Genomic DNA, 17328 nt, shown 5'->3' with positions numbered 1-17328 from the left:
TGCAGTGCGCTGAAGGAGCCTGAGCCACTCTCTCGTGTTCTCTCTCTCCCCCTCCCTCTCTCTCTCTCTCTCTCTCTCTTCTCTCTTCTCTCTGTCACACTTTCCCTCACTCGCTCACTCCGGAAAACTCATGACAGCCCCCGATGACGAGGAAAAAGTGTAGAGCCTGCTCTGCTGTGGGCATGGGAACACTCCGCTGGGCTCCGCTGCAGAGGACTTAGCGCTGGGAGGGAGGAAGAGGACAGCGGCCGCAGAGAGGAAGCCAGACCATGTCAGAGCTCACCCCCCCCCCCTCCCCCTCATCTTATCAGAGGAGCTCGCGGGAGCAGATAGCTGCAGGTAGGCAGAGAGTGTGAGGTAGCATGTGCTCGGGTGAGAAGTGGAGTGGGACTGTGGGGTTGCTCTGCCTGAGTCCCTCATGCATGGAAGCAGTGTTCTCATGCCAGTGGCTTGGTATAAATGCACTGTTTGTTCGGTGTCTGGAACTTTTCTCCTGAAAAGGCAGTATAGTGTTTTCTGGGTTTCCCAAGTTTAATTTCCAGGAGGTAAGTTTTTCTTTTAAAAATGATTATTGTAAAATTGTGGATATGGGCTTACACGCAGGAAGAACAGGCATTGTTTAGAATATTATAACATAAATGCTTTTTGGTAAGGATAAAATAATGGTTTAAGGACAACTTGACCAACTACATGATTTCAGATGACATAGCAGGCTTTTGTTTCATTATAAATAAAGTGTCAGGCATATGCCTCAGGATTATGTTTTGACTGTTTTGAATTACATGTGCTACTTTCTGAACATTATTGGTGGATGTGGGAAAAAAATATTATATATTTGCATGTGAGGAACCAGGAAACAAAGCTATTTAGAATTGCTTCTGGGTGTGACAAAATGCCTTGGACACCTGTAATTGTGCTGCAATTTTTGTCTGTTTGTTTTTGGATCTTTGAGTGGGCAGTTGGCTGAATTCCAAAAGCCTCAAAATGTTGTTTTCAGTATTATTTTCAATTTCTTTAGTGAAACCAGTCTACACAATATTTTCACAATGTTCAAATAGTTCATAGTTCAGACATTTCAAACAATTATGCAATATGTGATTCGCTGTTTTGGTAAAACTCATGATGTGAATACAAAACCCATGATATGTCAGTTGGTGCTATAATAATTCAAATGTTCAGATTCCAGTTCCTGTTCAAAGCACATGGTGTAGCAATGAGAATTGTAAGCAGAAAGGTGCGCTGAGGTCTGAATCCTATAAATGTAATTGCTCTAACGGTGCTGGAGAAAGGCGTCTAATAGTTGTCTTGAGGAGAAACAGGGATCACACTCCACCCAGAGGAACTGTAATTGCTTGGCAATGAGGGTAGATCTGGTAGACAGACTGGAGTTGCTTGGAGAACAAGCTTACTCATAGAGCCTGTTAGAGGTACACTTAAACACTCTGCAACACTGTGCAACAAACCCTCCCTTTCTGAGTTTCACATACTTAACACATTTACAGTCACGCACCCCTCCCCTTTCTCCCAGCCAGTCACACACACACACTTTCCCTCTCACATAAACACACAGGGAGGCATACGCAGACTGTTTGCTAAGTGCAAATGAGAATTGAAGAGATTAATCGTCAATGCGGAAAGGAGCGAATGTGTACAAATATTCTTGAAGGGCCCTTGGCATTTTTCAGCGGTTGCAATAACTCAGATTTGCTTTACAGTCACAGCTCAGCTCTTAGGATAAGCAAATATAGTAATGATTCAACTTGCACTTTGAATTGGCTACTTTCATCAGAATACAGCCGTAAACTGTTCTCATAATACCCACTCCCCAATTTCTCCACAGGGTGAGTGCAGTGTGGCCTGTTACTTTCCTGTACTCGGGGGTCATGTAGCCTAATTAGCCATGGCCCTGAGCCGTGGGCGGCTGGACGGCTGTCATAGCCGCGGTCAGTCTGCTCCGTGAGCTCTCCTGTGTAAAAATATTCCACATCCTCCTGCAGTGGCTCTGACAGGCAGGGCTCAGCACTCAGGTTACAGGCTCCCTCCTGATCCGCGCAGCCAGACAAGCCCACAGCGGCATCATTAACCGAGCTCTTCTCTCTGCACGCTCACCGCCAGCACGCTCGAAACCTGACCCCGCACGCGGACCGCCCCTAGCCCTCTTACCTGGGCTCCAGGAGTTTCTGGGTCACCGCATGCAGACGCAGGGCGCGATCTCCTGCAGCCTCGTGTGTCTGAGGCCTGCCCAGACTCCCTGAAACCCAGGTGTTCTCTGGTCTGACGAGTGAAGCAGGTCATTATCACCTGGATTCTTCCTGTGAACAGGGTGCCTACATCTGCTGGGCCTAAATAATTATTGTTTTCAGACATATTTTCCTCTGTTTTTCTTAATCACTGGAGTATTTTATTCTTGAGGGGAAATAGGTCACATATTTTTGTTCTACATCTGAGCTGCTTATATAGTCAACAGATATACTTGCTTATGACCCTGATTGAGCTAGTTTGTTTTTAGAGCACATTTGGCTGTGTTTATTAACATAGATAAAGATAGTATCATCTCATATCTGGAAAATGTCAGAACTATTCTTTCCTTTTGCTAGATTTGTGGAATGGAACAGCAAAGCACATCACTGCTGGAAAACCAGCTCTAATATCGTTAAACATGATACATCTGTGTTGTGAAAGGTGGGGTTTAGTGAAACAGGGCACCACTTTTTAATTAATTTAATCAAAGTTATTTTCATCGTGGAGAAAGCAGGAAAAAAGTATTCTTTTGAACAGGACATTGAATTAGGTTCATGGCTGCCCTGTAGCCTCATAAATGCCTGTAAAAACATATTCTTCACATTCACCGTGATGAAGGGCACATTAGTAATATTTGAAGAGCAAGCGGTGGTGGAACATAAACCACAGGCCCACTGGAACAGAACATCACAGCACGTCAGAAAATAATCTACTTTCTCTGTGGTAACACGATTACGACAAGAACAGAGCAGAGAAAATGGGAAAAACCTTAAACCTGAAACCGTGGTGTACAATGAAGCACACAGTGAACCACCTCTTATCGATATCTATTTTTGCTCAACTTGTACGATGGCATGTTCTATAAAGGTTGGGGTGCGCATCGAACATTGAGTCAGCTGTTTTAAGCAAGGGTGGAGAGGGTTATACAGAGGGTTCAAACAAATGTTCTGGTTGTCCCCATGGGACTGGTACTTTAGCTGTCTTTACTGAGAACAGTTATGAAAAACCACGTTCAAGTGAAGATGGATAGTCTACTCCTATTCGTGTTATAGTTTATTATTTGCCTGCGGCTATTATTGCCAGGCTCGTGAAAGGCAGTTCTGATGCAACTGAGGCAGATTCACAGCCCCTTTCAAACAAGAGAAATGGAACCTTTTTTGTATTCACAAACCAATGAAGCAAAATTCACAAGTGCAGCATTGATTCTTGCGTCGCTTTTTCTGTTACTATTTCTTCTCGCTGTTGCCTCTCAAGGGAAGTATTTGCTCCCTCATACCATATGCCCATTAAACCTTGAAACATTGTGTATGTCTAGTGAATCAGCAGACATCTGTAATGCACGTTCAGGTCTCCAGTGATGCGAGCTCCTCAACTCCGTCACCTGCAGCCAATGTGGTAGGACCGTTTTCCATAGACACATGGTTCCCCTTTGCCAAGGTATGAGTCAGGAACTGGACCCAGACATAAGGGCAGCCTGCCTGCTGGATCTTGCTGTGTGCTGTGGAGCTGTCCAGATTCTTGCACCACTTCCTGGACAGGGCCTCTGCTTTTTTTGCTGGTATTCTGTGCCAGAAGAACACAAGTTGCTGCAGGGTGCTCTGAGGATAGGGGGTAATCGCATAACAAAGAGAGGCGTGGACTCTGATAGCCCTCTGCGCAGATGTGACCCAACATGTGGTGGATGTGCGCTGGTGTGAGCTACAGTAAGGACGCTGTCTGTGAACTGGCTTCAGCACCATGTGTTTTTATGATAATTTCCACAGGCATAATATAGCACTAAGCATCCCCTTAGGGATGCAAGAGTAGTAATGGCGGTGGCTATTAAAAATTAAAAGAAAGCATTGATTGTTTTGATTGTTATTTTCTAACATCAAATGTATCTGCAATAATTATATGAACATGTTCTAATTGTAAAAAGAAACAATGGAATAATTGAGGATCCAATCTAAGAGATTTTACTGACTTAGAGTTTGTGTTGTTGCCTTGTTGGAAGAAATTAGGTCTTTGACAGACTCAGCTTGGCTAGGTCCCATTGTCCCTTCACACAAAGATGTTGTTTATATAAGGCTTTTAATTATATACTGAATGAGATGCAGTGCATAATACATTGTTGTTTTTTGTGAGTGTTGTAACTCACATTAATTACTTAGCCACCCCTTCTAAAACAGGATGAAGAATACAAGTACCCTTTGGGAATTGTATTACATTCTCAGTACAAACACAATTTGTATGACCAAGAAGGAATAGTTGTGGTGTGTCTCTGTATGTTTTGTTTGTAAAACACAGACGCTTTTTTTGGGTGCTACATGAGTAAACAAATAAACACACAGCGGGTAAGCGGAAATGGAAGGAAATAAGAGTAGTCAGTAGCCATTTTTTTATTATAATGCAACACAGATGCTGGCTTCTACAGGCTCCGATATACAGCATGGAGTCCTGACCTAATTAGTGTTTAAGTGAAAATTAGCCCAGGGTCAATGGAACATCAAAGCGGGCTCTCTCGCTCTCTCCTCTCTCCTTCCACAATCAGGCCGTGGAAACACCTGGGATTGGTTTGATGTCGTCCACTCGCTCAGACAAAGGGCCCGTCCGCGCTCGGCCGGACGCCCTTCCCCTGCTCGGGTGTCAGCATGGACAGCTCTTTCAAAAGCCCCTTTCCTCCTCCTCCTCCTCCTCCTTCACGGAGGAGCCACCGGTCTCACCACAGGAGATGTTTTCTCACTTTGTTGACCTTCAGAAAAACATCAGAAGCAGAAGACACTCAACACAAGTAAAAAAAAAAAACAAAACAAAAAAACCCACAAACCTAGAGACATCAGTAGAGGGTCATGGAACATATCTGTGGGATTAATGTTGTGTTTTTAATTTGGGTCGGCAGACCCTAGCTTATTTGGTGAGCTAACAGTATGTTCAATTTGTTAAAGCCAGAAGCGAGGTTAAAAGGTGACTGCCTCACCTCTCACCCCCCTCTTTTTTTTGGCCTTGAGCAGTCTGGTCTCTTGATAATAGGACCTGCTTCCCTCTATGAATCCATATTATTGAATCCCCAGAGAACTAACTCTTTCTACAAGGCCCAGGATTTTCCGACATACAAAGCAATTCTTGTAGGTCTTATTTGCTTCCTACCGAAGTCAGTTCATGAAAAATACATGAGTTTCTACACACATTTGCGTCACAATCTGTGAACCGAATGCTTATGAGCCCAATTTCGCGAGGATTAAAAAAGGAGTAATTTTAAAATCGAAATAGTCATGCTTTTTGCTTCATGGTAAAAAAAAAAAAAAATGTTTCTGCAAGGATGAGTCTCCCTCAGAAGTGGAAACTACTGCTTTTTTGCTCAGTATACCACAATGCCATGATCCTCCACTTCACGCACCATTGCCTGAAACATGCTTAAAGAAAAGCTGTAGAGATGAGGCTAAAGCTTGGTTCACAGCACATGTCTGCTGACGAATGAGACTGGTGCCTTCTCCCAAAGAGGTCCTTATGGCAAGAAACTGCAAGTAGGATCTAACTCACATGTAATCAAAGACTGTGGAAAAATACTGGATGTCAGCAGTTTGCACAGTCTCCCTCGTCATTGAGATTGCTTTAGATGCATGAGGATGAGTTGAATTAGGTTCCCGTTCCTTCAGGTTTCTTAAGTATATTCTTTTTCTTCTGAATAACACATTTCAACTGAATATGGTCAATAAACAGGCTGTATTGAGATACCGCCTCACAGATGGAACACAAAACCAAAGCCTTGAACAGTCAAGGGAAGTAATGCCCTAATTAAGCAAGGCTAAATAACTTGACTGGAGTCACTGTTTTCTTAATGCCTCCCTCCCACCACACCTATTGCAAAGAGCTTCAGAATTTCAGCAGAACATCCCACATGAATGGACTTGTGAGCCGCAGCCATGCTGTGCAATGGACAGGGGAATGTGCATGCTGCATCACTTTCTGTGTCCATGTTTTTGTATTCAAATTTCTACCAAAATTATTCTTAGTGCTGTTAAAAAGTTCTTGCCATTTCAAATTCATGTTATTCTTCAAATGGTTACATCTATTACCTTGGGGGCATTTCCTGTCTGATTCAATAGAGAAAGATATTCTATATCACACTCAATGGTTTGTCTAGAAGTGCTACCTGTGGATCCAGTCAGACATGAGTCAGCGTTGGTCTTTCTCATGATTATGCGAACACCAGTGTGGGAATGGAACCACTGTGAAATTTGAGGCTGCCATTATACACTTTGACATTAAGACCAAGACTAAGCTGGAGCCTGAGAAAGCCAGAAGAACACTGATTGCTGTACTTGTTTTTGCATTTAAGTGAACAAGCACTTAAATGCAAAAACAAGTACAGCAATAATTAAATACAGTCATCTGGGAGACAGTTAGGACACTGTTTGGGTGTTATATATATATATATATATATATAGATGGGTGACAAATCAGAGGAAAAACCAACATAAAGTGTCTTAGTAAGGCGTTGGGTGGGCCACCACAAACAGCTTCAATACGCCTTGGTATTGATTTTACAAATCTCTGGAGCTCTACTGGAAGTATGGAACACCATTCTTCTCAAACATATTCCCTCATTTGGTGTTTTGATGATGTTTGTGGAGAGCTGTCTGACACATCTGTCTGTAACCTCCGATAGGTGTTGAACTGGAATGAGGTCTGGTACCTGCGAAGGCCATAGCATGTATACTGTGTAGGGCATTTTCCTGGCATGCTTTGGTCCATTTGTCCCCTTAGAGGGAAGTGGAAATCAATAGAAAGTTATTCTGAGTGATCACCTCTATCCTACGATGAAACATTTTGATCCTGATGGGAGTGGTCTCTTCCAGGATGACAATTCCCCGCACCACCGATGTGAATCATATGCCAATGGCCTTGTGTGAATTTATATAGTATATAGACATAAAAATATGCTTATTGCTTATTGTAACTTTCGTACACTTAGTTTTCCTACTAAAATGTATGACTGTGCCTCATTTATGATAATGCTTCAGTTCTACATATTTTAGTCCATTGGAATGTTTTGTGCTTCTTTGAGTTCACCTGTCTCTGATAGGGAATGGCTGAGTATCCTAGCAATTAAGCAAGGAGGGAATGGAACGTCTGTGAATTTAACCTTGTTTCTGATGTTTCCCAAAGCAGTCTCTAAAATTCTACCAGAAAGAAAAATTACAGGAAATTGAAGAGCTGACTAATTTTCGAATAGCAGTTTAATCTCTCACTGTTTAAATCAGGGTTATTTTGTGAAGAATGAGCAGTCCAGTGCATATAGTCTTGTTCAAACATCTTGCGAGTTTGAATTCATAAAAATTTAAAGGACAAAAGTAATTGGCATGGCGCGTGTTCACCATACGCTGTCAAATTCTGACATGTAAATCAGCAGTGGTGAAGATTACCAATGAAGCTTGCTGGATTATGGTGTGACGAAAGAATGGTATGTTAGTATTAATGGTCATATCCTCTGGTGTCAAAGATAGGTACTGGAGTCTCTGCCTTTTTTGATATTATATTTTATATGAAAATATTTATGTTCAAAAACTGAGATGAAATGTTACATTATTAACAATGGACAGCGCATACAGCTGTTCATCATCAATATCATACCAGCTGTATTTATTTTATTTATTATTTATTTTGCAAATACAGCGAACAGCACACAGATGACTTCTTGCACAGAAGTCAAATCATGAGATTTTGAGTATCCCTCCTCTCCATGTACAAAATTCATACAGTATGTTTTAATATGGAGTGCAATTGCGACTCCCTGTATTAGTTCCATATTTTTTTTTTCATTTTAAGTTAAATATGGATACATATGAAAGGCCGTGTCATTCAGATTCACTTGATTATTTTAAAATAGCCTTGCTATTCAGTATCATGCCACGTCTTTATTTTGGATTCATCCTTGTCGACATTTTTACATCTAACACAAGGGCACTGTAAGCAGACCTTTAAACAAACACCTATTTGTTCTGTATGTTTTACAAGCAACTCAAACCACTGAAATGAGAACTTTTGTTTTTCTGAACACACTGCTGAACCTTAGCCATAGCAACATGTCAATCACAATAATTAGGCAGCAACAGGACCCCCATATACCCATATATATAGGATCAATAAAGAGCCTGTCATGCTCAGCCATTTTGTTTTCAGAGACTCTTTTGTAACACAGTCAGATACAGACGGCTGTCTCTTGCAGCCATTCCATTTAGCTCGGTCTTCCCCTGGGACCAGACATTCATTACCCTTGTTTCTGTCACTGGATCGACAGTATGAGATCAGCGACCAGTCCTGAAAAACAGAATATGCCAAAAACGAGAAAAGGAGAAAACCTCATTCCTTAGCTGCAGTCCAGGACTATAAACTTGTGTTGCTGCTGTTCTTTCTTTCTTTATTTATTTATTTGTTTATTTATGCAGTTGAAATAAAAATGTAGGATGAGCAACCTCCAAGTCCCTATTGAACAGGAAAGTTCTTGATGCTCGAAATGGAACAACATGTACACTACTGATCTATCAGCTTGCAGGAGGACTTGTGTAATGCTTTATCAATATCGCAGAAAAGCAAATATATTTGTAAGACACAGTCCTTTCACTTTTATTCCTACTTGAGTAGGTTGAGAGCTACCGAAAAACCACTGAATGTTATCTATGTGTGTTCAAAGCACTCCAAACAGACAAATACAAATAAATACAAATTAGGCCTGTAGAAAAATCTTAGATAGGTTGTTCCCAGTTGTACTGAGCAAATCTAGTTACAACAAGTGGTTTGGAATTTGTCTGAGCCTCAAAACACATTATGACATATTTCCCCTGATTTCTGCCAGACATTGAAACACAGTGCTCTTGCCACTCAAAATAAACACAGTCTGTGGTTTGAACAATGCACTGAGTAAGAGCACATAAAAGTATATGCTGCCCCTTCAGAAGAGTCCTTTGCCATAAAGGCAAAGGACTGGGTGATAGTGCAATATAATGGTTAGTGATCTGAGCTTATAACTCAGTGGTTGTTGTTTCAGTTCCTAGCTGCAGCCCTGCCATAGTACCCTTGAGCAAGGTAATTCACCCAAATTGCTTCAATAAATACTCAGCTGAACTAATGGTATGTAAAACTGTAATCTGTGCATGGGATGGGGGGGGGGGGGACAGGCCGAGTAACCGCCGCCCCTCCCCCCCCTGCCCCCCCCCCCCCCCCCCAATAACATAGCATGTGATCAGAAAAAGAATGTCATATAATAAATATGGGGATTTTATGATATGATATACTGGTAAGGCTGGGGGCTCATCACTTATTTTATCCGTCCTTGTCTCTTCGGTCCTCGACTGACAAGGGGCTCTTTCCAATCGCTTACATTATCAGTGTTCATCTTCTCGGTCTTCACCTGACCCAGAAATTGATCAACGTCTGCCATCTTAAAGGACATTGCAACCCCTTAAATGTGCCTTGGAGCTAGGAATGCGGAGCTTGGGGGCTCCCGAAGGATGCTTAAGCAAGGAAATACAAGTGCATCCTATTTGGAATTTTGTATTCCAATTTGTATTTATCTCTCCCCATCTGCCATGTATGTTCATTGACGTGGCTTTAAACTGATGGCTGACTGAACAAAGATCCATGTGCCCAATACACATTTCCTCAATTCCTCCATCCTCACGTCATTTCCTCATGTCCTTTCCTTGTGATTCAGCGTGCTCTATTTCTAACGTTCTGTAAAAGGCAAAAAAAGCATGGTGTCCATTGATTTTTTTTAAACTTAAAGCACTTGCTATAGTTCACTGTTGCTACAGTTGTGCATTTCAATTGTTTCCCACAACTGTGCATGAGATCTATTTATTAATTTAATAACTGACCATCTTAAAAAAACTTTTTTCAGTTTTCCGTGATTCCGTGAGCTTTGACGTGACTGCTCCAATTTTTTTTATCAAAATAATGATACTTACATGATTTTCAGATTTTCAAAATGGTAAATAGTTGTTGAATCCCGATTGAATAGGCAGCCTTTTTAGTGTTCAGTTTTACCCTGCCATTAAGATATAGAGTTCAGCATTGACTGCGAACATAAGTAATCCTTTCATTAAAACCAGCCTCCAGGCCAATAAAAGGGCTAATTGTGCAGTAAGTCAACAGGGGCACACACACTGTCTCTCTGACTCTCTAAGCTGCAGTGGAGGCCTTGCTTCTTGACTGTGTATTTGGCCAGACAGCCGGCAGGCAATTCCTCCTCACTGAGAGATGCTGGCGTCTCTCCACAAGGCCAAATTTAGCGTGTTCTCGCTACTTTCACACAACTGCTACAACATTGTTCCTTACTCATGTTAGAAAAGGACTTCAACATACAGCTATCAGAGCCAGCTATCAAGCTATCTGAGCCTATCCTTTGCTTTGTTCACTTTATATTGTGTGTAAAAAACTAAATGAGTAAATAAATGTGTGTGAGTGTATATATATATATATATATATATATATATTTATATATATATATACATACACATACCCCACACACACTGTATGTATGCACAGGTATTTGGCTTTTCACCAAAATACTGACACCATTGTCAGCTTCTGATTACTTGGAGTTTTGAATACATTGGTAGATCAGTTACAAATGTTGCCTAGTAACAGTGGGACCCTAGAGAGAAAAGTACTGTTTTGCCTGAAAAAATTGCACCACACAGTATTTATCAAAAGGAAGAATAGAAATACTGCCACTCCTTTTCAGTTCCTTTTTTCTAGTCCTGAAAGAAGTTCCAGTCATTATTTAAGTGTGTTCTGTCTGTTAATTAATCATCTGAACATTGAATGAAACAGAAATCTACATTCAACATTGAAACAGAAGTGTATCTCTTATGTTTTTAGGTAGCATTTCTGTACTGTCTATAAATGTTAACTTGTTTGCTTTGCAGCATTTGTGGCAATTGTTTATTTATCTGCAAAGTTCTGAACTGGGGCTATGGGAATTCTTCGGGCTATGAGCAGATGAGGTCATGCAAGAGCAAAGGAAGTGTGCACATGTTCTGGAATAAAAGGCAAGGTCTGACTGTCAGGCAGGACATCTGGACAGCCTACAGTCATCAGTTAATAGACTGTAGCTGGGGAACATTACAGCAGCCAGTTCTCCTGCCTTTTCTAGGAAAAAGAAGGACAGCATTCTTATAGATCTGACTTATAACACTGAAAAATGCATTGGCATTATACTGTATGTAGGGTGTCCTATAATGTCAAAAGTGCTACTGCATGGCGTATGCTAATATGTATGCATATTAGCTACATATAGTTGCACTACAAAAAGCAATGGCCAACTTACTGAACTGAATCACATTATATATTGTTTTTGCTTTGCAGCTATTACTCAAAAGCTAGCCAAGCTTATTTAACAGTGGCTGTGAATTCATCCATTACAATGTGTCGCAGTCTGTTATGCTGTGTTACCTTGATTCATCCCACATCCACCTCTACGAGGGAGGTCTGGCAGTCAGCATGTAGCAGTGATATATTTCAGCTGTGTGTAATGTTCTTTTTTTATGGAAAACTTGTCTGTTGTATTTCAAAGTCACTCAAATTACATTCACCAATTCTGTTAACAAATATGTAATTTGCTTTCATCCAGACTGTATTGAATAACTAGAAAGGAGCTTTTCATATATAAAAAAATTAATCGTTAGCTGCCTTTTTTCTTGTGCGCATCATTGCACCCCAATGATTGTGCAATGATGAATTTCTATTGGCTATATTGCATATGCAGCAGATTCAAGCAGAAGCTCATGACCTTATGACACTTACCAATTAATCTGTTAAACCAGTACACAGTCCTTTGTTGCGCTCAAACAACCCAAGACAAATTTGTGTCCCCTGAAAGCATTCCTTTGAGGACTCCCTTGCATACTAATTTAAGTATTTCTCTCATTCCAGATCTCCCAAGACTCACAAGAGGATGCCATAATTGAGGAGCTATTTTTTTTCCCATCACCATGGAGAGACTTCATAATACATTGAAAGAAAAGCCACACAATGCTCTATTTGCTGTAGCTTGCCTTAGCATTGTCTTTATGGAATTTACCGTAAAATTATTCTTATGAACCATTGAAAACCTTTTACTTGATGAAGCACATTCTGCCCCAGAACGCATAGCTGGTGTTATCTAAATAGTTGCAAACTACATATGGGAAATTGAACAACATAATTAATAGCTTTGGGATATTCTGCACATTGCGTTGACATAAGATGGTTGACAGAACTTGTTAATTAAAACTATTCAGTGCGCACAAACACTTTGTTCCAGATTTGGGCAGACAATGGGGAGCAAACGGCAAATTTAGGTCACAATGTGCAAAGTGTACCATTAAGGATGCCTCTCCTTTGTCACATGACATGGGCAGACAGTAATTTCTTTGTGTGGGCCAGTAAGCTAGTGAGGTTGTGATGGGATGCGGGCAGCAGAAAAGACTGTGCTAGACATTTCTTGGCGCGTCACACAACATTGACCTGGAATGAAAATATTGACCAGATAAACAGATTAGAGCCACGTTCGATAGACACAGCTTGTCAGCATTCTTGAACGTCAGAGCAGCTTTTTTTGCATGGGAAAAGGCACAGATGAGTGATGGCTGATAGTGTTTGCTGAACTGAAAGAAGATGGGTTCAGCAGTATATATTGAGTAGATTGGCCCTGGGGAAGGAGATGTATGCCTGGCTTCATAAAGGACAATTGAGTTGGCACGACACGTTGTAGCAGACTCATTAAGGACATCGCAAACTGTTATATTATCCCCTACCCATCCCCTACTTCTGTACAGCATGGGGACATTAAACTGGCACACAGTGATTCAAGCGGTCTGATAGCACACGCAAATTCATCTCACAAGATCCACAGGAGACAGCCAGTCATCTGGGCAAACAAATTGCTTGGGCCTTTTTATATGAAGGTGGCATAACTCACAGGATGCAGCACAGCAGCTTTTTTTGGTCTATTGAAATTTGACTGTGGGTAATGGTGAGCACAATATTACAAAACCCATCATATTTAATACTTGAGTCAAGTTTGCATTTAGGATACAGTTAGAGCGTTTTTCCGTCATCAGACACCTCCTTGGAGATCCACGTCAGTGGCTTGATTTCTGAAAGCCTTGTTCATGGTGGGCTGCCGGGCTTGAGTTTGAGGAGGTCTAGCTTTTGGGACCGTACCGCTCCACCTGCAATGAGCAGCCCTGGCCGCACAGGGCAGGACCCCTGATGTAGCTGTGGGTGGTGCTATGTTGCGCAGGGGACTTGTGGCCTGGGCGTCCCGAGTTGGGGTGGTGCTGGTGGTGGCCTGCTGCTGCCTCTCCCTCCTGTACGTGCTGGCCTGCAGCCCGCACTCGGACGAGAGCCGGGCCCCCCTGCCCCGGGCCAACTCCCCCACGGGGAAGGAGGGCTACCAGGCCCTCCTGCAGGAGCGCGAGGAGCAGCACCGCCACTACATCAGCAGCCTGAAGAAGCAGATCTCCCAGCTGAAGGAGGCCCTGCAGGAGCGCAGCGAGCAGCTCAAGAGCGTCCAGGACTCGCTCGAGAGGGCTGCCGGGGCGCCCCCCGTGGGCCTGCTGGACGGGGCGGCTGAGAGGAACCACGCCGACCTGCAGGAGTTCCTACGGTCCCAGCTGGGCCGGGCCGAGGTCCACTCCGGCGTCAAGCTGCCCAGCGAGTACGCCGTGGTGCCCTTCGAGAGCTTCACCCTGCAGAAGGTCTACCAGCTGGAGATGGGCCTCACCCGGCACCCCGAGGAGAAGCCCGTCCGCAAGGACCGCCGAGACGAGTTGAGCGAGACGCTGGAGACCGCAGTGCAGGCCCTCAACACGCCCCGGGACGGGGACAACCCCCAGCAGCAGAAAGCGTACTCACACGCCGACTTCATCGAAGGTGAGTCATTCATAAATCCACAGGCTTCTCTGTGTTCATCGATACTGTCTGAATTACTGAGAAATCGATTGAAGAATGAACACACATACAGATACACTGGAGTCATGTGGCTGTGAGTGATGAATATGTCATTACACAAAAGTAAATGGACTGAATTACAAAAGTGAATAATTTGTCAATGTTATCATTTCTGTTTGCACTAGTGTCAAAAAAGGCTGCCTTTTGTGAAAGGTTACAACTATGAAATCATTGTCTGATACTAAAATATATCATTTTAAGTTATTACATTATTTTATTATGTTACATTATTTATATGAAATAATTTGAATGTTGTAAGTAACATTTGAAATATTTGATATTAAGTATTCTTGGAACACATTATACAGAAATTCTCAAGGAATCCATCTACAAAAAATACTTGCTGCGTATACTCAATGTATATATTTAACTAATAAACTGATAAATTGGATTCAGTGGAATAAAGACTCAGATAATTTGTTTTGAAGGGGAACTTCCTACAGAAGTTTGAGACATAACCAAATCTAATTCAATTCAACATGTTCCTTTAAAAACATTTTTGTGTTATGTCTGTGTTGTCAGATTAGAATTCCACTCCAAACAGATCAGTGGAAGTTTTCTGATAGACCATTGCAAGCTGCCATGACCTTGTCCAAAGACATGTTTAGATTCAGTTCCAACCTTGTTGTGCGAAGTACAATTGTTTCAGTTATGTCTTGGAGTATCTGACATTTTGTAAACTATCTGGCATTGACAGCCAGTGAAGTACTGTAGACTGTAAAAGCCTCAAAATCTCATGGTCAGCAAAAATGCCAAACATTTTTTTTTTCATCATATACAAGCAGACCTGATTTGTTTTGTTGTTTGTGTATGCTTTTACACAAGAGTGCAGTAGTATCAACTGCCGCAGAATGAGAGAATGGTGGCAAAAATACAGCTTCTCATGTGACTCATGCCAGGATGTCCTGTTAGTCTGTGTGTGATGATCCAGGGTAGGAAATGAACACAGCTGTGTTTGGTTCTGGCCTGATCCATCTCCATGTTTCTTCAGCCTGATGGAGACTGTAAGCTTCCTCTTAAAGGTCAGGCCTTGTACAGAGGCTGAGTTATTACTGAATCAGCTCTCCGCCAATAAGAGGACACGCCACAGGACACAATAGATCATGTACTAACAAGTCCAGTAGCCTGATATGCACAATAAACAGATTTTATATCGGGCCTGGAATTGCAATTGAAGGAAAAGTTCTCTAAGACGGCTGTCGTATGATCATCCACCCAGGAAGCCAAACCCAAACCTTACGTATTACATATCTATATTCAGTACAAAGATATTGGTCCTCATTATGCTTTACATTATGCATTTTGACATTATAAAGTATTTAATTGCATTCATTTAAACATGAAAGCACATCTTTTAAACATTGCCAAGTGTACAGCTTTGGAGTATAAACTCCTTTTTATATGTTATAAACATATTTTATCTGAAACATTTGACCAGATTCTTTACAGATTATCCACAGGTAGCTGAAGAAATGGCCACATCTGTGTTTTTAATGGTTTCAATCAAATACAGACACTGGCTTTTCAACACTCACCTATAATATTTAGTGTTTCCAAGGCACATTATACCCATGCCTCAGATAACTTTACAATGCCTGCAAATGATGTCTGTATTACACATCCTCTGACAAACATGTTTGTGCTTGAAACACACTCAATCATCTCTTTGATGAGTGTGCCAACATCACAGGAAATGAGCCTGAGAATTAAAATAATTGTATGAAACAGCTGTACAGTATATGTGTGTCTGTGTGTGTACATATGCTGTATTGTGACATCATTAGAGATAGCTCATCGAGTTTAATTTGGATGAGGGTTATGTTCTTTTTTTTTCTTGGTGGAGTAAACCACACAGCAAATCACACCCAGATAATTTATCCAACATTTTATGAAATTTATTTTATGAATTGCCTCATATGAACCCCAGCATGACGATGTATCAACATTCTCGGCGTTCCAGGAGTTCTAAAGATTTTATTGTCTCGAGTGTCTTTTTGTCGACACACTCACCGCCTATATATAATGGGCTTCCTTTCAACATCAACGTCTTTATTTTACATATTTGCCATTAATGTCTCCTCAGTAGCCTTGACTTATTTTTAGCTTTGCAATGAGGGAATAAACTGCATGCCTGGTGCAAGTTTTAAAATGCTCATATGACGTACGGGTTGCATTTCCTCACATTTCTTCATAACAGTATATCTGAATGTTAATATGGTCATTTTGTAAACTTAGTATTTATGAATTCAACCTTTATTTTTGTCCTTGGTCTCTTAATTCGTGTCCCACCTTTTGGTTTACTGCTGTAGCTTTGTATTGCCTGAAGGGAAGACACACAGGTACAAGGAACTGGGTCTCTCTGGTGGCTTGTCCAGCTAACCCACTAGTCCTTAGAGCAGTGATGCACCTGAGATCCAGAATGAAAAACTGACCATATCAGTGCTGTATGTGGCTTGGGGAGACATGGGGAAATGCATACTGGGAAATGCATGCCATACTGTAGCCTAGAGAAGAAGGGCTTCATTCCGCAGGGTTTCCACTGCCTCATCCTCTAGATCATAATTAGTGCAACAACTGGCGGCTCAGCTTGTGATCTGCAGAGTGAAAAGAGCCGGCAGCTGGCAGCATGACCCTAGAAGACCCTCATCCTGGTCTGCAGTCTCCTTTATGGACTTTATGGAGAACACTGCAGCAATGGGACAGGACTGCAAATATCATTAATTGTTCTAAATTACAGTAAAATAAAAATGTGGGTAATACAATTGGCTAAAAACCAAAAATGAACATTTGAAGGTAATCATATGTAATAATTGATACATTAAAGTGTGCTTTCTCACATTTTTTGTGTCTAGCCAAGTTTTATGTAGTTGGGCTGCTGCGGTTTAATGTTCAGAGAGCAACGGGAATGGTTTGAGGCTGTAAATTTTCAAATGTCGGCATTGCAGACGTCTGTTCCTTTTTATTCTTCTCCATCTGACATCCAAAATCATGAAAACCAGTCAAAAGAAAATACCTTCCTGGTCCTCAAAAGAAAAATCTCCTTTATTGATTAATGGAGCTTTCGGGATTTTTTACGATGGTCGTATATTGACTGAAATTTCACTGAAATGT

At 41.6% G+C, this 17328-nt stretch overlaps 1 protein-coding gene across 2 annotated transcripts in view; it reads left to right on the top strand.

Moving 5' to 3' along the window:
* csgalnact1a (chondroitin sulfate N-acetylgalactosaminyltransferase 1a) overlaps positions 1–17328 on the top strand; it is a 42817-nt gene continuing 25489 nt past the window's right edge. Inside the window, exons 1-2 of one of the 2 annotated variants that reach the window (XM_035391538.1) lie at positions 1–339; positions 12157–14139. In XM_035391538.1, the coding sequence (XP_035247429.1) occupies positions 13497–14139 (643 nt within the window). In that variant the 5' untranslated portion in view covers positions 1–339; positions 12157–13496. The other variant, XM_035391539.1, reaches the window with a different exon arrangement.

The sequence above is a fragment of the Anguilla anguilla genome, chromosome 14 (genome assembly GCF_013347855.1).
Source record: "Anguilla anguilla isolate fAngAng1 chromosome 14, fAngAng1.pri, whole genome shotgun sequence".
Taxonomy (NCBI): domain Eukaryota; kingdom Metazoa; phylum Chordata; class Actinopteri; order Anguilliformes; family Anguillidae; genus Anguilla; species Anguilla anguilla.
Note: the sequence above shows the minus strand (reverse complement) of the source record. Positions and strands in the feature narration are given on the sequence as shown.